The sequence below is a fragment of the Coregonus lavaretus genome (genome assembly GCF_964263955.1).
Source record: "Coregonus lavaretus genome assembly, chromosome: 30".
Classification (NCBI taxonomy): Eukaryota; Metazoa; Chordata; class Actinopteri; order Salmoniformes; family Salmonidae; genus Coregonus; species Coregonus lavaretus.
The window spans coordinates 22,116,960-22,139,402 of record NC_140017.1 but is presented as its reverse complement, the minus strand read 5'-3'; the positions used below and the strand labels follow the sequence as shown (position 1 = coordinate 22,139,402).

The 22,443-nt window shown below is 44.4% G+C and overlaps 2 protein-coding genes across 2 annotated transcripts in view; both read left to right on the top strand.

Annotated features, from left to right (window-relative positions):
• LOC311105831 (vacuolar protein sorting-associated protein 53 homolog) overlaps positions 1-19,198 on the top strand; it is a 36,978-nt gene extending 17,780 nt beyond the window's left edge. The window contains exons 10-22 of the mRNA XM_084148040.1: positions 1,450-1,592; positions 5,338-5,479; positions 5,567-5,662; positions 5,899-5,993; positions 7,035-7,277; positions 8,254-8,401; positions 8,478-8,560; positions 8,666-8,744; positions 8,852-9,000; positions 9,137-9,206; positions 9,376-9,513; positions 16,661-16,765; positions 16,911-19,198. Coding sequence (XP_084004166.1) covers positions 1,450-1,592; positions 5,338-5,479; positions 5,567-5,662; positions 5,899-5,993; positions 7,035-7,277; positions 8,254-8,401; positions 8,478-8,560; positions 8,666-8,744; positions 8,852-9,000; positions 9,137-9,206; positions 9,376-9,513; positions 16,661-16,765; positions 16,911-17,081 — 1,662 coding nt within the window. The 3' untranslated portion in view covers positions 17,082-19,198. The remainder of the gene's footprint in view (positions 1-1,449; positions 1,593-5,337; positions 5,480-5,566; positions 5,663-5,898; positions 5,994-7,034; positions 7,278-8,253; positions 8,402-8,477; positions 8,561-8,665; positions 8,745-8,851; positions 9,001-9,136; positions 9,207-9,375; positions 9,514-16,660; positions 16,766-16,910) is intronic.
• A 309-nt stretch (positions 19,199-19,507) lies between these two features.
• rflnb (refilin B) lies at positions 19,508-22,075 on the top strand. The gene is made up of 3 exons (XM_084147803.1): positions 19,508-20,217; positions 20,473-20,567; positions 20,916-22,075. The coding sequence occupies exons 1-3, from the start codon at positions 20,020-20,022 to the stop codon at positions 21,232-21,234; spliced, it is 612 nt and encodes a 203-aa protein (XP_084003929.1). The 5' UTR covers positions 19,508-20,019; the 3' UTR covers positions 21,235-22,075.
• The last annotated feature ends 368 nt before the right edge of the window (positions 22,076-22,443 follow it).

Here is a 22,443-nt window from a genome sequence, read left to right as displayed (position 1 = left end):
TGCTAGCCAGAGCGAGATGAGCTAAAATCTAATGAGGGAACATTAGGTAAACCTTCTCAAACTTTTTAGCTAGTTGGCTGTCAAAATTGCACTGATTAACATTTACATTTACATTTTAGTCATTTAGCAGACGCTCTTATCCAGAGCGACTTACAGTTAGTGAGTGCATACATTTTCCATACAATTAACACTGTTTGTACAGTACTTATGCATTTAAAATGATTTATCTTCTGACAAACTTTTAAAATATGAATGCATCATTTTCATGCATAGCATTTGCTGCATGACAAAATAACTGAAACGTACAGTGGCTTATATCACATTAACGTTCAGGTAAAAAAATTTATGTCATCCATTCAGAATAAAAAACTAATATTTACACATCCCCACCTGAGAGTTTGAGCAGTTTCGTTGTTCCAGGTAGGTTCTATTTCAGTAGTACGCATACTGATCATAACCTCGATGGGGAATAGTACCCTGCTCATCCTTCTGCAGCTTGCCTGCCAATGCATGCTTTTTCCAACTCACGTTTTGACAACTGATTGGGAACTTGAGAGATCTTTGATGAAAACCTGCTCCAGAGTGCTCAGGACCTCAGACTGGGGCGACGGTTCAACTTCCTACAGGATAATGACCCTAAGCACACAGCCAAGACAATGCATGATTGGCTTCGGGACAGGTCTCTGAATGTCCTTGAGTGGCCCAGCCAGAGCCCGGACTTGAACTCGATCGAACATCTCTGGAGAGACCTGAAAATAGCTGCGCAGCGACGCTCCCCATCAACCTGACACCTGAGCTTGAGAGGATCTGCAGAGAAGAATGGGAGAAAGTCCCCAAATACAGGTGTGCCAAGCTTGTAGCGTCATACCCAGGAAGACCCGAGGTTGTAATCTGCCAAAGGTGCTTCAACAAAGTACTGAGGAAAGGGTCTGAATACTTATGTAAATGTGATATTTCCTGTTTGCTTTGACCTTATGGGGTATTGTGTGTAGATTGATGAGGGGAAAATAACAATTTAATCAATTTTAGAATAAGGCTGTAACGTAACAAAATGTGGAAAAAGTCAAGGGGTCTGAATACTTTCCCAATGCACTATAGATGACGCAATTATTGACTCATTTATACTCGCTTGTGTGTCCTATTGGGCCCTCGGGCCTTGTTTGACACGTGCGCTAGCCTATTAGCCACGTTATGACTGACTTGTGATCATTTCCCTTGCTAATTTGAATGTATTGACATTCCCAGCCTTAGTTACAGTCGTCCGTTTTTGTTGAAGATACTGTAGATTATGGTCATTTTTGTTGTTTTTTTACATCCCAGTATTTCTTCCTTTGTAGATCATGTGAATCATGATTGAGATGTACATTGACTGATCTTTAATAATGCTAGTGTTGTGACAGTATGTGGACCACCCACCTGTAAGTGTGTATGTCCACTGGCCTGACTCAGGTAGCTTGGCTGGATAAGATTGACCGGCGCTACGCCTGGATTAAGCGTCAGCTAGTGGATTATGAGGAGAAGTACGGACGCATGTTCCCTGAAGAGTGGTGTATGACCGAACGCATCGCTGTGGAGTTCTGCCACATCACCAGGTACACACACACACACACACACACACACACACACACACACACACACACACACACACACACACACACACACACACACACACACACAGTCTGTGCTGGAAACTGTTGAGACAGCCAGTGCCTCACTGTCAACACATTCTATCAACTGTTGTAATAGTTGTGCTCCTCTATCATCCCCTAATAAAAAGTATGAGCTGGAGCACACCCAGATACAATTATTTTGTGTGGCGGAGCTGATTAACGGCTAATAAAATGTAAGCTATCAAAAATAAATAAAGAGAGTCGCACACTCTATATATACACAGTACCAGTTAAAAGTTTGGACACACCTACTCATTCCAGGGTTTTTCTTTAATTTTACTATTTTCTACATTGTAAAATAATAGTGAAGACATCGAAACTATGAAAGAACACATATGGAATCATGTAGTAACCAAAAAAGTGTTAAACAAATCAAAATAGATTTTATATTTGAGGTTCTTCAAAGTAGCCACCCTTTGCCTTGATGACAGCTTTGCACACTCTTGGCATTCTCTCAACCTGCTTCATGAGGTAGTCACCTGGAATGCATTTCAATTAACAGGTGTGCCTTGTTAAAAGTTAATTTGTGGAATTTCTTTCCTCCTTAATGCGTTTGAGCCAATCAGTTGTGTTGTGAGAAGGTTGGGGTGGGTGGGGGGGGTAGCCCTATTTGGTAAAAGACCAAGTCCATATTATGGCAAGAACAGCTAAAATAAAAAAAGAGAAATGACAGTCCATCATTACTTTAAGACATGAAGGTCAGTCAATCTGGAAAATCTCAAGAACTTTGAAAGTTTCTTCAGGTGCAGTCGCAAAAACCATCAAGCGCTATGAAGAAACTGGCTCTCAATTGGACCGCCACAGGAAAGGAAGACCTAGAGTTACCTCTGCTGCAGAGGATAAGTTCATAAGAGTTAACTGCACCTCAGATTGCAGCCCAAATAAATGCTTCACGGATTTCAAGTAACAGACACATCTCAACATCAACTGTTCAGAGGAGACTGCGTGAAACAGGCCTTCATGGTGAAATTGCTGCAAAGAAACCACTACGAAAGGACACCAATAAGGAGAAGAGACTTGCTTGGGCCAAGAAACACGAGCAATGGACATTAGACCGGTGGAAATCTGTCCTTTTGGTCTGATGAGTCCAAATTTGAGATTTTTGGTTCCAACCGCCATGTCTTTGTGAGACGCAGAGTAGGTGAATGGATGATCTCCGCATGTGTGGTTCCCACCGTGAAGCGTGTAGGAGGAGGTGTGAGGGTGCTTTGCTGGTGACACTGTCAATTATTTATTTAGAATTCAAACACTTAACCAGCATGGCTACCACAGCATTCTGCAGCGATATGCCATCCCATCTGATTTGTGCTTAGTGGGACTATCATTTGTTTTTCAACAGGACAATGACCCAACACACCTCCTCTCCTTCAAGACTGTTGGAAAAGCATTCCAGATTAAGCTGGTTGAGAGAATGCCAAGAGTGTGCAAAGCTGTCATCAAGGCAAAGGGGGGCTATTTGAAGAATATAAAATATATTTTGATTTGTTTAACACATTTTTGTTTACTACATGACTCCATATGTGTTATTTCATAGTTTTGATGTCTTCACTATTATTCTACAATGTAGAAAATAGTAAAAATAAAGAAGAACCCTTGAATGAGTAGGTGTGTCCAAACTTTTGACTGGTAGTGTGTGTGTGTGTGTGTGTGTGTATATATATATATATATATATATATATATATATATATATATATATATATATATATATATATATATATATATATATATATATATAATTTATTTATTTATTACTGGAAGTTTATATATAAACTCAGCAAAAAAAGAAACGTCCTCTCACTGTCAACTGCGTTTATTTTCAGCAAACTTAACATGTGTAAATCCAGGCTCTGTCGTAGCCGGCCACGACCGGGAGACCCATGGGGCGGCGCACAATTGGCCCAGCGTCGTCCAGGGTAGGGGAGGGAATGACCTTCAGGGATGTAGCTCAGTTGGTAGAGCATGGCGTTTGCAACGCCGGGATTGTGGGTTCGATTCCTACAGGGGGCCAGTATGAAAAATAAAAATAAATAATGTATGCACTCACTAACTGTAAGTCGCTCTGGATAAGAGCGTCTGCTAAATGACTAAAAATGTAAATATTTGTATGAACATAACAAGATTCAACAACTGAGACATAAACTGAACAAGTTCCACAGACATGTGACTAACAGAAATGGAATAATGTGTCCCTGAACAAAGGGGGGGTCAAAATCAAAAGTAACAGTCAGTATCTGGTGTGGCCACCAGCTGCATTAAGTACTGCAGTGCATCTCCTCCTCATGGACTGCACCAGATTTGCCAGTTCTTGCTGTGAGATGTTACCCAACTCTTCCACCAAGGCACCTGCAAGTTCCCGGATATTTCTGGCGGGAATGACCCTAGCCCTCACCCTCCGATCCAACAGGTCCCAGTCGTGCTCAATGGGATTGAGATCCGGGCTCTTCGCTGGCCATGGCAGAACACTGACATTCCTGTCTTGCATGAAATCACGCACAGAACAAGCAGTATGGCTGGTGGCATTGTCATGCTGGAGGATCATGTCAGGATGTCTTCCCTGTAACGCACAGCGTTGATACTGCCTGCAATGACAACAAGCTCAGTCTGATGATGCTGTGACACACCGCCCCAGACCATGACGGACCCTCCACCTCCAAATCGATCCCGCTCCAGAGTACAGGCCTCAGTGTAACGCTCATTCCTTCGACGATAAACGCGAATCCGACCATCACCCCTGTTGAGACAAAACCGCGACTCGTCAGTGAAGAGCAGTTTTTGCCATTCCTGTCTGGTCCAACAACTGTGGGTTTGTCCCCATAGGCGACGTTGTTGCCGGTGATGTCTGGTAAGGACCTGCCTTACAACAGACCTACAAGCCCTCAGTCCAGCCTCTCTCAGCCTATTGCGGACAGTCTGAGCACTGATGGAGGGATTGTGCGTTCCTCGTGTAACTCGGGCAGTTGTTGTTGCTATCCTGTACCTGTCCCGCAGGTGTGATGTTCGGATGTACCGATCCTGTGCAGGTGTTGTTACATGTGGTCTGCCACTGCGAGGACGATCAGCTGTCCGTCCTGTCTCCCTGTAGCGCTGTCTTAGGCGTCTCACAGTACGGACATTGCAATTTATTGCCCTGGCCACATCTGCAGTCCTCATGCCTCCTTGCAGCATGCGTAAGGCACGTTCACACAGATGAGCAGGGACCCTGGGCATCTTTCTTTTGGAGTCAGTAGAAAGGCCGCTTTAGTGTCCTAAGTTTTCATAAATGTGACCTTAATTGCCTACCGTCTGTAAGCTGTTATTGTCTTAACGACCGTTCCACAGGTGCATGTTCATTAATTGTTTATGGTTCATTGAACAAGCATGGGAAACAGTGTTTAAACCCTTTACAATGAAGATCTGTGAAGTTATTTGGATTTTTACAAATTATCTTTGAAAGACAGGGTCCTGAAAAAGGGACGTTTCTTTTTTTTCCGAGGTTATATAGGATGTGCGACTCTCTTTATTTATTTTGATAGCTCCTCTATCATCCCAACACTATTCTGTAGACAGTAGTCTTCATTAGCCTACATGAGCACTGAACTGCTATCACAATCATTCATGCTGCAATGTGACGTGTTGATGACCCTATGTGTCTGTGTGTGTGTTTTTCTGTGTCTGTGTGTCATCCAGGACGGAGCTGGCCAAAGTGATGCGGACGCGGGCCAAAGAGATTGAGGTCAAGCTTCTTCTGTTTGCCATTCAGAGGACCACCAACTTCGAGGGGCTGCTCGCCAAGCGCTTCTCTGGGTGCACCCTTACCGACTGGTCCGGGGTTAGACGCGCGCACACACACATACACACACACACACAGCCACCCCCATCATTGGGCCGTCATTGCTGACTGTATTGTTGTTTTCAGGTGAAGAAGCCTGAGACACCACTGGAGTCCACCAACCCTTTCCTGGAGGATGAGGTTGGAGAAGACGTTTCAGAGATGGAGGAGGATCTGGATAGGGTAAGACATGTTTGAGATTACCCTTTGACCTGTCTGGACTTCGACCTTGTTAGGCATAGGCTGACCTTCTGAGGTCATTTCCTGTGTCATGGTGACTCATGATGGGAATATCTCTAGGAGGATCTCGATAGGACCTTTTTAAGGGATGACTTTGGGGGGGAAAATACTCATCCCCAAAGAGAGAAATCATGAGTAGTAACTACATCCTACATTGTTGACCATTTTCCGTTCCCCAGCCCAAGAAGCACAAGGCTCCTGACAACCCCTTCCATGGCATCATTTCCAAGTGCTTCGAGCCTCACCTCTATGTCTACATCGAGTCTCAGGACAAGTGAGTGGTGTTGTATGTGTGTGTGTGTGTGCGCGCGCTTGGAGATCTGGCACAGATTTGTGTGCCCAGAACATTTCCTTTCTCTCTCTTCCCCCCCCCCCCTTTACTTTTTATCTTTCTCTTTCATTCCTTCTCTTGTTTCTGTGTGTTTCTTTCTGTCTCTCTCTGCTGAGGCAGAAATAGTTGCTATTAGCTGCATGACCACAGACGCTGAGAAAGAGGGATTGAAAAGTGCTGCTGCGGCAGGTCGTTCTTCTCCTTCTCTTCCTCCCTCTCTCTTTACTCCTTCTCCGCTTTGTTTCTCTCTGTCTGTCTCTCTCTTTCCTCTCCCTCCCTCCCACCCCCCCCAGACGTGGGGTCTCCCCAGAAACAAGGCACTGTTCTGGTGCTTGTCTGTCTCGCGGCGGCCCCTAGTATTGGATCTCTGGAGTGTTTAGTGCTCATCAGTCTGACTGGAGCTTACATGATCTGGCTATGGCCTCCATTCACAACAGACATGGCCAGACGATTCTACATCAGGTGTTTCCAAAGCAGCGTGTCTCAATGGAATACAACAGGAGAGAGAATAGTGACCTGATTGTTCATACAAAGTGGATTTAGTTTCTGTCCTTGGCTTCATTTCACAGTAACAGTGGGTGGGCTGGGGGTGAAGTACTAGACATTAACAGCCGTATAGACATTGAAATCAAAGGACAGTGAAGACAGCCGCAATAGAGGGAGAATCTCCTACCCTGTCTGTCTCTGCTAATTTATCATCACTGATGTGTGTGTTCGTTTAGGTGCATGTGTGGCAGGTTGGCATTTGTCATGAATATTGCTCTGGAGGCAGCTCTGCAGAGGGGTCGCTAGCTGGTACAGCCACAAAACCTAACCCTAACCACACTGCTGACCCTAATGCCAAACCCTAACCTTAAATTATTTTGACTTTGCCTAGTGTAAATCGCTCAGTTCTGCCTCCAGGGCAAGATTCATGACAATAAACGTCAAACTGCGTGTATGTACTGGGGGTCATCACTGAGCTGTGTGTGTTACTATTCTCAGGAACCTGGGGGAGATGATTGACCGTTTCGTGTCAGACTTCCGGGCGCAGGGCCCCCCCAAGGCGGGCACGGAGGACGGTGGAGCGGTGCTGCCCAGCTGTGCTGACCTGTTTGTCTACTATAAGAAGTGCATGGTGCAGTGCTCTCAGCTCAGCACAGGGGAACCTATGATTGCCCTCACCACCATCTTCCAGAAGTACCTCAGAGAGTATGCCTGGAAGATACTGTCTGGAAACCTGCCCAAGTAATTTACTACAGCCTAGCCTAATGATATGATGATCAGATTTATTTGTGATGATGTAGGTCTAGTGATTATTTAGTAAGCGTTTTTTATTAATGGCGCGCACATACTGTGTTGGGCCCTAGAACCAGCATGGCAAATTGCAGTACTTCCCAGTACGGGTTCCAGAAGGTCACTGTGTACTAATTTTTTGGATGGTTTCTGGCTTTGCTAGGAAAATATTCTGACACAGGTGGCACTATGACAACCAGTATGAACTGTGGCCTACTAGGAGCTGACTGGGACAAATGCTTCTGTCAAAGCAAGATTCAAATTCTTATGGATGATATATGCTGTCATCTGCTTCAATTCCCTTTTGATGAAGGAATCTGCCAAAGTTTGTTAATTCAGAAGAGTGATCCGTCATTCTCCGGGGTTTGTTTGATAATTCATGTGTTTAGTCGTCACTGTGTTTGATCTTCTGGGTTTGCATGTCATGTGGTGCTGGAGATGTTTACATCGCGGTGAGGCCTAATACTTCATGAGCGAAAACATCTTTGGCAACGCTGGCCACATTATAAGCCCTATTATTCACTGTGGTTGGTAGACACACGCACACACACAGACCTCTTGTGTGGCGTGATGTGTTTGTATTGTCTTGTGTAGTTTTAAAGGTGGCCCTTCTGGGGGTTGTAGCTGTGTTGTGGTTTTCCCAGAAGTTTCGGCTGTGGCGTTTTTATTAGTGAGAGGGAGGCGGTTTAGCCATGGTAACCCTGCCCCCCTGTCTGCGTCTGTGTTTATGTCTCTGGCTGTGTCTCAATGATCCAAAACTTGCTTTGAATTATAAGCTATAACTAGGGCCACGAGTTTCTCCTTGTCAGTTCACACTAGGTCCCAGAGTTTTCCCTTTAGAGCTCATGTGAGCAGACTTCTGTCTCTAATTCATGAGAAAAATAAGCTAGTTAAAACTATTGAGACTCTCTCTCTCTCGGTCTCTCAGGACTAGCAGTAATAGTGGAGGACTGACCATCAAGAGTCTGCTGCAGGAGAAGGAGGGTTCAGAGGCTGCGAAGTTCACTGTAGAGGAGCTGTGTCTCATCTGTAGCATCCTCAGTACTGCAGAGTACTGTCTGGCCACCACACAGCAGGTTAGAGCACACACACACACACACACACACACACACACACTTAACGTTAAACATATTCTGTGTCTGTGTGTGTCAGTTGGAGGAGAAGCTGAAGGAGAAGGTGGATAAGACCCTGGTGGAGAGAATCAACCTGACTGGAGAGATGGACACCTTCAGCAAGTACTCACCAAATCCTAACCTTCACTATTAGGGGCAACTTCTGCCAACACAAAATAATAATTGGATGAGAAGTCCATGAATGTAAACTCTCTCTCTGTCGATCAGTGTGATCTCCAACAGCATCCAGTTGCTTGTTCAGGACCTGGATGCTGCCTGTGACCCAGCTCTCACTGCCATGAGCAAGGTGGGACACCCACTGCATTCCTCTCTCCCTCTTTTCCTTACGCTGTCGTATAATATTTTCACTTTCAACCATTCTCTCACTGTCTCTCTTGGTCTCTCTCCCTCTAGATGCCATGGCAGAGTGTAGAGCATGTAGGTGACCAGAGTCCCTACGTGACGTCAGTCATCATGCACATCAAACAGAATGTCCCCATCATCAGAGATAACCTGGCCTCCACACGAAAATACTTCACCCAGTTTTGCATCAAGTTCACCAAGTGAGTTATTTTCCTCTTCACTGTTCGTCAATGTGTGTGAGGGAGAATCCCATTGACAAGAAAATTGATTTCGAGATTTTAGAGGTAATTGTCAGTTTTCAGAAATGCTACATTCTATTTTTTTTTTACCCCTCAGCTCGTTTATTCCTAAATTCATCAACCACCTGTTCAGGTGTAAGCCTATCAGCATGGTGGGGGCTGAACAGGTAAACCTACTTACCCTTTTATTTCATTAGCCTTTATCTAAGTAGAGTTACGCTTACGGTCTTCGTAACAATACAAACGTTTTGACAATTGTTTGTTTGCTGCCTGTAGCTGATAATTCAGCTAGTTTTATTGGTAACTTAGTTTTTTTTGTTCTGCTTTGTTCTTCAGCTTCTCCTGGACACCCACTCCCTGAAGACGGTGTTGTTGGATCTGCCCTCTATAGGGTCTCAGGTGGTCCGCAAGGCCCCAGCCAGCTACACCAAGATAGTTGTGAAGGGGATGACCCGCGCTGAGATGATCCTCAAGGTGAGCCCTGTGACGCTAAAGCGTAATTCAGAGTCCACAGACGCCGAGACGCGATAGTCCGGCGTCCCATTGTGACATAGATAAGACCACCATCCACGAGGGATGCACAGCCCGACTGTGCAACTCCCCAAAATTCCCAACCAACGCAGCTCCGCAAAACAAACCCTCTATTCATTTGAATGTGTTAACAGTTGGAGAAATTGCATAAGCCGCACTGAGAATTCGAAAAGTATGAAAGCCAACAGTCCAATATTCTAGAACACTGCTAGGTGTATGCGTACACATACACATTTTGGACATGCAAAAATGTTACACTACAACCATGCTACAATGTTACACTACAACCATGCTACAATGTTACACTACAACCATGCTACAATGTTACACTACAACCATGCTACAATGTTACACTACAACCATGCTACAATGTTACACTACAACCATGCTACAATGTTACACTACAACCATGCTACAATGTTACACTACAACCATGCTACAATGTTACACTACAACCATGCTACAATGTTTGTCTTCGACCATGCTACACCGTTTCTGTACAACCACGCAACAAAGTTTCACTACAGCCACCTCTACCTAATCCTACCACTTAATTGACCCTAAAGCCTAACCTTAACCCACACCTCAAGGTTAATCCTAACCGTAAACCATGCAAATCCTAGTCTTAACCTCTACCCTTTAAATACACTGGCTTGGCTAAACATGATTATAACCACTGTTCATTCCTGTGTTTTGGCATTAAACAATAGGTAACAACAATAAGACTAAATACAGGCTATTGTCTAAGTGTGTGCGGTTTGACCACAGAGCCAAGTATGACCATTGTCTGACTTGACCAGATTATCAATTTACGTTTTATTTTAGTTGAATAACTGCTTGTCTACAGGCTAATTCTTTCTCTTTAACCCCACTAAGGAAAGGGTTTTATGACAAAGTTCCCATTAAGTAGCTGAGGAATAGGAGCTGAGCTGTGCCCCTGGGTTTTAATGAGAGAGACAGGAGAGGAAGGCAGACTTTAAAACACACACACGGACATGCACGAACGGACGCGCACACACAGTGTGTCGACCTGCTGGAGCCAAGAGAGGTGTATGTGGTTAGGGAATTTTATGTTTTATTTTACCTTTATTTAACTAGGCAAGTCAGTTAAGAACAAATTCTTATTTACAATGACGGCCTACACCGGCCAAACCCGGACGAAGCTGGGCCAATTGTGCGCCGCCCTATGGGACTCCCAATCTGTCCGGTTGTGATACAGCCTGGAATCGAACCAGGGGGTCTGTAATGACGCCTCAAGCACTGAGATGCAGTGCCTTAGACCGCAGTGCCTTAGACCGCTGCGCCACTCGGAATGCAGGCATCCACGCGTATGTTCACGCAAGCAAACACACACACTTTCGGGAATGCTCACACTCATCAGACACATGTATCCTTGGCTTGTCTCTTCTACAGAGTAAACAGTCTGTGATTGGTCGACCTTGCCCCAGGGTTGGCCAATAGAATGCAGAAAGACAATGGCACGCACCTGTCTTCTCAGACAAACCCCACCTGCCCTAGAGCCTATCCCGTCACCCTACCCTAGTCCAGTTACCCTGCCCCCAAGGCTTGTGACCCAATCCCAGAGGAAATGTCCCTCACCCCCTTGTCTTCCTGACACACACACTTGACAGCCTGCCTAGAAGGAAGGCAGCCTTGATGTCTGTCTAATGGGCTTAATGGTCTGTCTTAATGGTCTGTCTTAATGGTCAACCTGGGGTCTGCTCTAATGGTCAGGCTGATCTGTTTTATTGGTCAGCCTTGGACCTGCTCTAATCATGCTACATCAGCCACAGTCATCAGAGCCATTAGGACGTCATCTATTCTGACCACAACCATTAGGACTACTGAAGATACAAGCATAGCCTCGTCTCCCTTTCTGTGTTTCTTGTCAAGGTCATATATCAGATGCTTTTATACAAAGGGACTTCTAGTTACCAGACATTCAGTATATGTGGCCCTTCTTCTCTGCTTGTGAGATAAACTTCAAAGCAATAATTTGCCCTGAATTACACATCTTGCTTCACACATTTCTTCTATCAGCCATTAAAGACCATGCTTTAAAATGTCCAACCGCCCGCCCATAGCTCCTTGAAACAACTTCAGACATTGAAAACTGTTTAGCGGCCTCTCCTCAGTGTCGTCACCTCTGGAGTGTCGACACCCGGGAGGTGTATGGATGGTTCCACATGTGAAACACACAAGGCCGTTCGTCCTTAGAGGAATGCCTTGAATATGTTTACATACATTCCCCTTTGTCTGCTGCCCATTACTGTGTGTGTGTGTGTGGAAGGCCTTGAACCGACATACAAGGCATATAGAGTTGTTCTCTTCGATCTGGCGAGCATTTCAGCCCTGGAGGTTGCGTGGTACCTAGGTGCCTCTTAGGTAATTGTTTCCATGTTGGGCCAAGCAGGGCCTACAGATGCTGAAAGTCCAGAGAAAATCATAGCCTGTGTCCCAAATGTTACCATATTTCCTATGTAGTGCACCACTTTTCACCAGAGCCCTAGTCCTTATCAATCCAAACACATACAGTGCCTTGCAAAAGTATTCATCCCCCTTGGCGTTTTTCCTATTTTGTTGCATTACAACCTTTTAATTTAAATTGATTTTTATTTGGATTTAATGTAATGGACATACACAAAATAGTCCAAATTGGTGAAGTGGAATGAAAAAAATTACTTATCAAAAAATTCTAAAAAATAAATAAGATCTGGTGCAACCAATTACCTTAAAAAGTCACATAATTAGTTAGATTGCACACAGGTGGACTTTATTTAAGTGTCACATGATCTGACACATGATCTCAGTGTATATATATACACCTGTTCTGAAAGGCCCCAGAGTCTGCAACACCACTAAGCAAGGGGCACCACCAAGCAAGCGGCACCATGAAGATCAAGGAGCTCTCCAAACAGGTCAGGGACGAAGTTGTGGAGAAGTACAGATCAGGGTTGGGTTATAAAAAAATCTTTGAACATCCCACGGAGCACCATTAAATCCATTATTAAAAGATTTAAAGAATATGGCACCACAACAAACCTGCCAAGAGAGGGCCGCCCACCAAATCTCACGGACCAGGCAAGGAGGGCATTAATCAGAGGCAACAAAGAGACCAAAGATAACCCTGAAGGAGCTGCAAAGCTCCACAGCGGAGATTTGAGTATCTGTCCATAGGACCACTTTAAGCTGTACACTCCACAGAGCTGGGAAGAGTGGCCAGAAAAAAAGCCATTGCTTAAAGAAAAAAATAAGCAAACACGTTTGGTGTTTGCCTAAAGGCATGTGGGAGACTCCCCAAACATATGGAAGAAGGTACTCTGGTCAGATGAGACTAAAATTTAGTTTTTTGGCCATCAAGGAAAACTATGTCTGGCGCAAACCCAACACCTCATCGCCCCGAGAACACCGTCCCTGCAGTGAAGCATCATGCTATGGGGATGTTTTTCATCTGCAAGGACTGGGAAACTGGTCAGAATTGAAGGAATGATGGATGGCACTAAATATAGGGAAATTCTTGAGGGAAACCTGTTTCAGTCTTCCAAAGATTTGAGACTGGGACGGAGGTTCACCTTCCAGCAGGACAATGACCCTAAGCATACTGCTAAAGCAACACTCGAGTGGTTTAAGGGGAAACATTTACATGTCTTGGAATGGCCTAGTCAAAGTCCAGACCTCAATCCAATTGAGAATCTGTGGTATGACTTAAAGATTGCTGTACACCAGCGGAACCCATCCAACTTGAAGAAGCTGGAGCAGTTTTGCCTTGAAGAATGGGCATAAATCCCAGTGATTAAATGTGCCAAGCTTATAGAGACGTACCCCAAGAGACTTGCAGCTGTAATTGCTGCAAGAGGTGGCTCTACAAAGTATTGACTTTGGGTGGGTGAATAGTTATGAAGTGTTTTGCATCGTCAAAGTGGTAGGCATGTTGTGGAAATCAAATGATACAAACCCCCCAAAATCCATTTTAATTCCAGGTTGTAAGGCAACAAAATAGGACAAATGCCAAGGGGGTGAATACTTTCGCAAGCAACTGTAGGTCAGTGTGGGGCCTCAGGCCAGTATGGATGGACTATTCCTGGTCGAATGTTTGTACGATGTCCATGGATGATAAAAGTAAAGGTTATGGTGATGATTACTATGTGATAAAGTAGTTTAGACTGTTTGAGTATAATAGTTTCCAAGTGTAGACCTGTTCTGGTGAGTCTGTCTGTCTGACTATGTCTGTAGGTTGTTTCTGTCTCTCAGGCTCAGGCAGTCCTCCTTGCCCCATAAGACGTGGCTGTTTTCCACTCTCTCAGCCCTCTAGCCACCCACCCAACCCCGGCCCTCTCCCCCACCACCAGAGCGCTCTTCTGGGGAGTGGAAATGCTTCAACACCCCTCCACCCCACCTCCTTTTAGCCTGGATGTTTTTTCTTTATTCTCTCGCTCTCTCTCTCCCCCCTTCTCCCTCCCTTTCTTTCTCTAGTTTTTACGAGCTAATTAAAACACAGTCCCTCCAGGCTTTCCCTGGGCCTCCCTCCAGGACAGTTGCTAAGTAAATCACTCAGTCCAGAGGGGAAGGAACCTCAAGAATTCCAGACAATCCGAAGCATTCCATGTCCCGTCTCTCCTCTCTTTGGTTTCGCTCTCTTATACAGTGCCTTCGGAAAGTATTCAGACCCCTTTTTTTCTCACATTTTGTTAGGTTACAGCCTTATTCTAAAATAGATTAATCCACACACAATACCCCAATACCCCATAATGACAAAGCAAAAAAACAAGATTTTTTAATTTTGAAAAATGTATTAAAAATAAAAAATAGTATTCAGACCCTTTACTCAGTACTTTGTTGAAGCACCTTGGGCAGCAATTACAGCCTCGAGTCTTCTTGGGTATGACGCTACAAGCTTGGCACACCTGTATTTGGGGAGTTTACCCATTCTTCTCTGCAGATCCTCTCAAGCTCAATCAGGTTGGATGGAGAGCGAGCTGCACAGCTATTTTCAGGTCTCTCCAGAGATGTTAGATCGGGTTCAAGTCTGGGCTCTGGCTGGGCCACTCATGGATATTAAGAGAATTGTCCAGAAGCTATTCCTGTGTTGTCTTGTCTGTGTGCTTAGGGTCGTTGTCCTGTTGGAAGGTGAAACTTCGCTAGTCTGAGGTCCTGAGCACTCTGCATCAGGTTTTCATCAAGGATCTCTCTCTACTTTGCTCAGTTTGTCTTTCCCTCGATCCTGACTAGTCTCCCAGTCCCTGCCGCTGAAAAACATCCCCACAGCATGATGCTGCCACCACCATGCTTCACCGAAGGGATGGTGCCAGGTTTCCTCCAGAAGTGACTCTTGGCATTCAGGCCAAAGAGTTCAATCTTGGTTTCATCAGACCAGAAAATCTTGTTTCTCGTGGTCTGAGATTCTTTAGGTGCCTTTTGGCAAACTCCAAGCGGGCTGTCATGTCCCTTTTACTGAGGAGTGGCTTCCATCTGGCCACTCTGCCAAAAAGGCTTGATTGGTGGAGTGCTGCAGAGATTGTTGTCCTTCTGGAAGGTTCTCCCATCTCCACAGAGGAACTCTGGAGCTCTGTCAGAGTGACTATCGGGTTCTTGGTCACCTCCCTGACCAAGGCCCTTCTCCCCCGATTGCTCAGTTTGGCCGGGTGGCCAGCTCTAGGAAGAGTCTTGGTGGTTCCAAACTTCTTCCATTTAAGAATGATGGAGGCCACTGTGTTCTTGGGGACCTTCAATGCTGCAGACATTTTTTGGAACCCTTTCCCAGATCTGTGCCTCAACACAATCCTGTTTCGGAGCTCTACGGACAATTGCTTCGACCTCATGGCTTGGTTTTTGCTCTGACATGCACGGTCAACTGTGGGACCTTAAATAGACAGGTGGGTCTTTCCACATCATGTCCAATCAATTGAATTGACCACAGGTAGACTCCAATCAAGTTGTAGAAACATCTCAAGGATGGTCAATGGAAATAGGATGCACCCCTGCTCAATTTCGAGACTCATAGCAAAGGGTCTGAATACTTATCATGTAAGTAAGGTATTTCTGTTTTTTTATTTTTGATACATTAGCAAATATTTCAAAAAAACTGTTTTCTCTTTGTCATTATGGCGTATTGTGTGTAGATTGCTGAGTTTTTAAATTTTATTTAAACCATTTTAGAATAAGGCTGTAACGTAGCAAAATGTAGAAAAAGTCAAGGGGTCTGAATTTTTTCCGAAGACACTGTATGTATTCTGGCCCACACCCCTTAGGCACAGAGAGAGGACGGGAGGGAAAGGGAGAGGGGTTGTGTGTTGGTGAGTGAGATATGTTTTGGGTGGAGAAAAGGAGTGTTGGAGGGGGTGCAATTCCCGATTTTGATTTATTTTTTCAGTGGGATCTGTCAACCATGTTTGTCTGTCCACTCTGTAGCAAGCAACTACGATCAGTCTCAATGCTATATGAACCAGCTTTTCCTCTCTCCCTTGTTTCTCTCCTTCTCCCTATCTCTCTCTTGAAAGCCAAAAATAAATCTAACCTATTTCACAGTTTCTTTTTTTACTAATCCCCATTGCGATTTGCCTAAACTTTCAATCTCTCATTATAGCCCCAAATAATGACCAGTGAGGCTAATTCCCATCCACCCATGCATGGAGTACTTGGTGTGTAAAAAGAGTAGGGGTCGGGTCTCCTAAATATAGCCTTTTAGTAATATAGCCCAACAGTGGAGTCAGTGGTTGCATCTGAAATGGCTCCCTATTCCCTATATAGTGCACTACTTTTGACCAAATCCCATAGGGCTCTTGTCAAAAGTAGTGCACTATATAGGGAATAGAATGCAATTTTGGATGTAGTCAGTGTAATGTTGGGGCTTTGTTTGCAGCTTTAACCACTTGCACAATGTCTGGTCTGATAGTTGACTGACTCTGGGGCCTGTTTGTTTTTACGGGCCGCACACACTTACCATGCACATGCACACACACACAGAGTTTATGAATCTTGGTCGTTCCATCATAGCTCTTGGGAACGGGGGGGATCTAAAAACCCCATGCTGCGCTTCAGTATTGAGATGTGAATGTATGAGCAACCACTGATGTCTCTACCCCCCCCACAGGTGGTCATGGCCCCCCATGAACCCGCCGTGGTTTTTGTGGATAACTACATCAAGCTCCTTGCTGATGGGAACCCAGAGACCTTCCAGAAAACTCTGGATATGAAGGTAAGGGCCACTTCGGTGTGGTCCACGTGTTTTGTCTCTCTCAATGATGTCACCTGTTTTCAACCGTTATTTCCTACTTCCTCTGGCTGTTGTCTTGTTCTCTCTTGTTGTTTCCTCTTGCAATAACTGGTGTGTGTGTGTGTAGGGGTTGAAGCGCAGTGAGCAGAGCAGCATGTTGGAGCTCTTCAGACAGAGGTTACCCACTCCACCATCAGGGGCCGACGGAGGCCCCTCTCTCTCCTTCAGCACCCCCACCCCCGAGCAGGAGAACTCGCGCATACGCAAACTGGAGAAGCTCATCAAGAAGAGACTCTGAGCGTGCACACACTCACACACATCACCATACCACACACACAAATTATTCCAGTAATTCATCTCAAATACTTTTTCCTGCTCTGTTCAATCATAACGGAGAATTGCAGGCAGAGTAAAGACATGATTGTCTCATTTTTGTTAGGCGCATTAATATGACCCTCATGATTTCAAAGTCAACTGTCAGATTATGAAGAAATGTCCTCAGCTGCAGTAAGCTGTTGGCACATACGACTTATTTACTTCTGTATTTCTTTTCTGCTTCTCTTTTTATGACACTAAATACCCGAGCTTTGTAAATGTCATTAAATGTAGACTATATCATACACACTATGCCTTTTAGCAAAATGTGTTTGCACTTAAAAAGACTGAGCTACTAACTAAAAACGGCTTTAGGAGCAATTTGCTGCCGCTTTGGCACCTATCCTCCCAGTCCCAGACAGAACAAGGAACTTCAATGCGTTTTGAAGCTAACATTTTCAGAATGTTCTAATGTTTTCAGAATGTTCTCCACTTCTCCAGTCCGATGTCTTTTAGTGTGTTTCTCTTGGTTCCGTGTTCAAGGGGAGGATGCAGTTAGTTAGGAGTTTGTGTATGTTTCCAGTGTCCCTCCGGGTTGATGGACCGCATCCCACCATGCATTGTTGTCTCCAGGTTCAGTGGTTAAGCCCCCAGGTCTGGGACAGAGAGGATCTTGGGATTTCCTATCTCCTCAATTAGACACGAGCCAGTTTCTGTGCTTTTTGAAAGTCCCCCATGAAATGAGAACCAGTCAAAGCCCCTGTATTCCGGGCCCCTGTATTTGACACTGACCTAGATTACCTGTCAATCATAATGAAAACTTGCCAGAAGATACCGACCCTACCGTTACGCTTGTTTACACTGAGATGCACTGGGGTCGGAACGCAATCATGGTTACATTAAGACACTGTGGAGCCAGTGCGGGAGAGAGGTCGGAAAACATACCTCAATGCAGGGATGGGATATGCCACTGTACTCCAAATTTCACCTTTATCCACACTGCTCTATCGAAAAGATTGAAATAGTGCTTGTTTTCCCGGAAAATGTCTCTTTTCGTCCTCATGCTAGTTAGCAGTAGCCACCGCAGCCATTTTTATTTTTTGGAATGGCACGTTGCGTTGAACAACAAAGGAGGTAATTGGCTGACACTGTCATTCCAAAATGGGTGCAGTGGATACTGCTAGCTAGCATGAGGACGAAAAGGGACGTTTTCCGGAAAAACTAGCGGTATTTCAATCTTTTCGATAGAGCAGTGTATTCGATAGAGGTAAAATTTAGAGTACAGTGGCATATCCCATCCCTGCATTGAGGTACGTTTTCCGACCCATATCTCGCGCTGGCTCCACGGTGTCTTAATGTAACCATGATTGCGTTCCGACCCCAGTGCAGCTCAGTGTAAACAAGTGTAATGGTAGGGTTGGTATCGTCTGGCAAGTTTTCATTATGATTGACAAGTAATCTAGGCCTGTCAGTCTGAGGCCCGGAATAACAACAGAAAATAAAAAAGGTTTAGACAATAATTCTTAAACAGAGAACAATATAATTTTGTACAATGTATCCTTGCACAACAGTCAACATAAGTTCCTCTGTTAGACAGGGAATTACACTGAGAAGTTAGCACAATGACGCTAGTGGAGAGCAAGAATATATTATCGGAAGGAACAGATAGTTGCTTTTCATACTGTCATTGAGCTAATTATTTCTACTGTTACTTGCTTCAGATAAATTACCTATTGCATGTAACAGCAAATATTCTGGATCAGTGATCCTTTGAAGTGGTTCATATAGGGAAATGAATTATTTGGTGGTGTAGCACAACATCATAAGGATGGGGTCTGAAGAATGTGTCTAGTGTGTCAAGTATCGATTCTAAATCAGTTATGGAGCATGAACGATTGGTGTTGGATTTCGTCCTTGGAAACCATTATTATCCTGCAAATTGAAAAATGTATGTATTAATATATTAATGCTATAATGCTTTTTTGATTTACATATTCCTGCCTTTAGTTCATAAGAATAAAAACATGTTACGTTGTATCGTCAGTAATAGGCTACTGTAGTAGTAACTGGTCAAAAACACGAATAAAAGTTTGCCATGTTTTCCTTGTCGGAATGTTGTATCTCACACACCGCTCTCTGTCCGAGTCCATGGGTGTAATCATTAGTCCAAACAAAAAGTGTTTCTATTGGACAAATTCAGATAGGTCCCTCCCTGTTTCTTTCAGTTCGCTCCCGTTTAAGAAACGTTTTCAACAGAATCGGCCCAGTTGAGGTTAACATTTTACAAGGGTGTTTTTGTTCGGTGGGAGGGCAGAAGGAGAGTTCCCATGTTTCGTTTTGTTGCCTTTCATTTCCCCTCCAATCAGAGGTGAGGGTGCGTTTTAAAAGCCGTTTCCCTTTCTCTATTTCACTGCAAAAACAATGAAACCCTTTGAAGGGAGAGAAATTTAAAGACAGGCGGGACAATCCTCAGTTCCTTCCCCTGTGTTCTTTTATACTTCAGTGCCTGTGACACATAGCTTGATTTCACTATTTTGTCAACTTCAAAGCAACAACGATTTATATTGAATCTCTTAGCCGCCCCCCAAAAAATGTGAAGGGCAAAAACATTTTGGGGGAGAAATGACTTATTCGTTCGTTGACTTATGGAGGATTTAAATAGCATATTGTAAAATTTGTTTAGAAACGCTGTGGGTTACCGACAGTCGTGAACCGTAGCCTATTGCCAAGCAAGAGAAGTTAATGCAAGCCAATTGCCGTCTGCCGACTTGCTTGACCATTGGGAAATTACCCGACGTGGATGATCCGTTGTATTCAAGGAAAGACGCCTCTACGAATTGGAAATCAATTTTACCTACAGTTCTGAAAACTCATCACGCAGCAGGGGTCGTTTATTATTTATTGAATTTTTTTGTAAAGCAATGGTGGGCAGACTAAACTTGCTGAATGTATGTGACGACGAGCCATTGGACATGAGCTGCAAAGCCGAGCGGGGACTTGACAGCCCGGACTCCGGATTACCACCCAGCCCCAGTCCGAGCCACTGGCTGCTGCCTGACTGTGGGGATAAAGGTGCCATAAGCCCGGTGTCTGAAGACGAGAGGAGAGGGTCGTACTTGGTACGTAGGTTGTCGCACGTTACTACTATTGTTACAATTTCATAACGGGATGTTAGCCTTTACTGTAAGGCAAAGTTAAAACATTGTTAACGAAATATTTAGCCTCTGAATACGTTTTCCTGCATGGCCCATTGTGAATCTGGGTCATGTCAATAGTAAATTGGGTCAGTAGCCCAAGCCAATCACGTTCGCCACCTCCACCAAATATTGTCTCCTTATGTGAGTGCTGACTGTGTCGGCTGACTTTGCTTGCAGGTTCCAATTTTATCGATTGGATCTGTTCCTCAGCTGCACACGTTGTCCTACGGGGAGGGCATAGAACTTGATCCACTACCGCCAAAGGAAATACGGTATGCTGTTTTAAATGACTGCATTTAGGCTGTGAATGTTTGTGTGGTTTGAAATTGGCTTAGCACTGTCCACTGTGTGCTGCATATGCCTCACTATTGGTATAAATACCATTAAAGAAATGTGGTGGACCACAGATCAAATGTAGTAGTTACTTATTTTATTTTTTATTTTTATTTTTTTACTTCTGTCAGCCTGTGTGTAGTCAGCCTGTGTGTATGCCTCCTGTAGCCAAGTGTCTATTTCTTGGAGGTTTGCAGTGCTTGAAGCCTTGCCACATTCCAGTCCTAAAACGATATCTAGCTGAACATGTAGTGAAATGACACTTGCCCAAACGTTGTCATTCCTAGATACACGTCGTCTGTCCACTATGATTCAGAGCGTCACTTTATCCACGACGTGGCCATGCAGCCCAGAGGCCTGGGTCTGGAGCACTGCAGCCAGACAGTCCTGGCTGTCCCTCACAGCACCTGGAGACACTACAAGACCCAGCTAGACCTCCAGCCTCGCCAGCGGGCCCAGCGCTTCCAGAGCACCACCATCGTCTACCCCAAGCACGCTCGCACCATCTACACCACAGAGCTGAGCTACGACAGCCGCCGGCTATCCAGGAGATTCTTGTCGAGCGTGGAGCTGGAAGCTGCTGACCGGAGTAGGCTACCCCAGTGAGGTTAGGGGAAGGCTGGGCACGGCCTGAGGGAGGGGTCCCTGGGGCCCAACCATCCACCAGGCTGACACCAACCATGGACCCAGGTTACACAGTCTATTAGTTTAGATTGGAAAGCATCGTAGCCCACGGAGTTGTCAAATTACTGTCTATGACTGGGCTTTAAAATGTCTCGTCAAATCACGGTATTATGGGGTATTTGTTGCACAACGTTACATACCACAAGCAGAATATATTAGCCTGGATAGTGTAACACTGAGCCATGTATAGAGATGTATGATCCTGGTGTAACACCAAACCCCAACTTAGTCTTGCCTAAACAAACATTGTCATCTACTGTAAGTATGGTCATGGAGCAGAAAGCCACAGCTTTTTTCATATTGTGTAAAAGAGTTGCAAATTACAGCAAGTTCTGTGTTGAACGTTGGGACATGTTTTCCACAGATCATTGCGAATTGAGGAAATTGGTATTAGTTGGTAATGAGTAGCGAGAGATGATCCAATGTGTCATTATTGTTTTCAGTTATAAAGTTTTAGCATTTTCCTGATAGTGAAGTCTTGTTTTTACTAACACCTCATGGACTGTCCATCAATGGTTCATTATCGTCGCCTATCCTCTTCTGGTTGCTTCTAGAGGTTTCATTTTGTTATGTATTTATTTGATGCTCATCAACTCCTTTTGGTAGCCTATTAGTAATACACAGGTATCTTCCAATAATACACATCTAGAGGACCTGAACTGTCTTGAGATACCCAAAGTGCCTTATTGAAGTAAAATGATATTGCTTTTAAAGCTCTGTTTTTATAGTGTCTGTTTGAAATAAAGACAAACTGTCTTATATCAGATTTGAGAAGTGTTACAATTATTTGATGTTATGTACTCCAAATCCATACGTTAATTCAAAGTAGTCTTATCAGGATTTTATTTTGATTATCAATTAGGGATGTGCCTTTTTAAATAGCCACTACCGGAGTAGAGCTACAACTTCAGTACAATTATAATGTTCCACCATCTCAGATTGAGACAACTATGCCACCTGCAGGATAGAGAAGGTGCTGCACATACTGTATAACTGCACATAAAACTACAGATTTATTAGTGTGAAAACAGCCCCACCTAGATGTGGTGTGTAATGACACCACTGCTCTCCAAGTGTCCCTTGAACAGGCCCAAGTAGTCCATCACCCCCTGCTGTGAGGCCAGGTAGCGT

Bases quoted from the DNA above. Each gene is read 5' to 3' on its own strand.
- rflnb (XM_084147803.1), top strand. From the start codon at position 20,020: ATGGTGGGCAGACTAAACTTGCTGAATGTATGTGACGACGAGCCATTG. The intron at 20,218-20,472 runs GTACGTAGGTTG...CTTTGCTTGCAG, and splicing joins AGAGGAGAGGGTCGTACTTG to GTTCCAATTTTATCGATTGG. The intron at 20,568-20,915 runs GTATGCTGTTTT...TGTCATTCCTAG, and splicing joins CTACCGCCAAAGGAAATACG to ATACACGTCGTCTGTCCACT.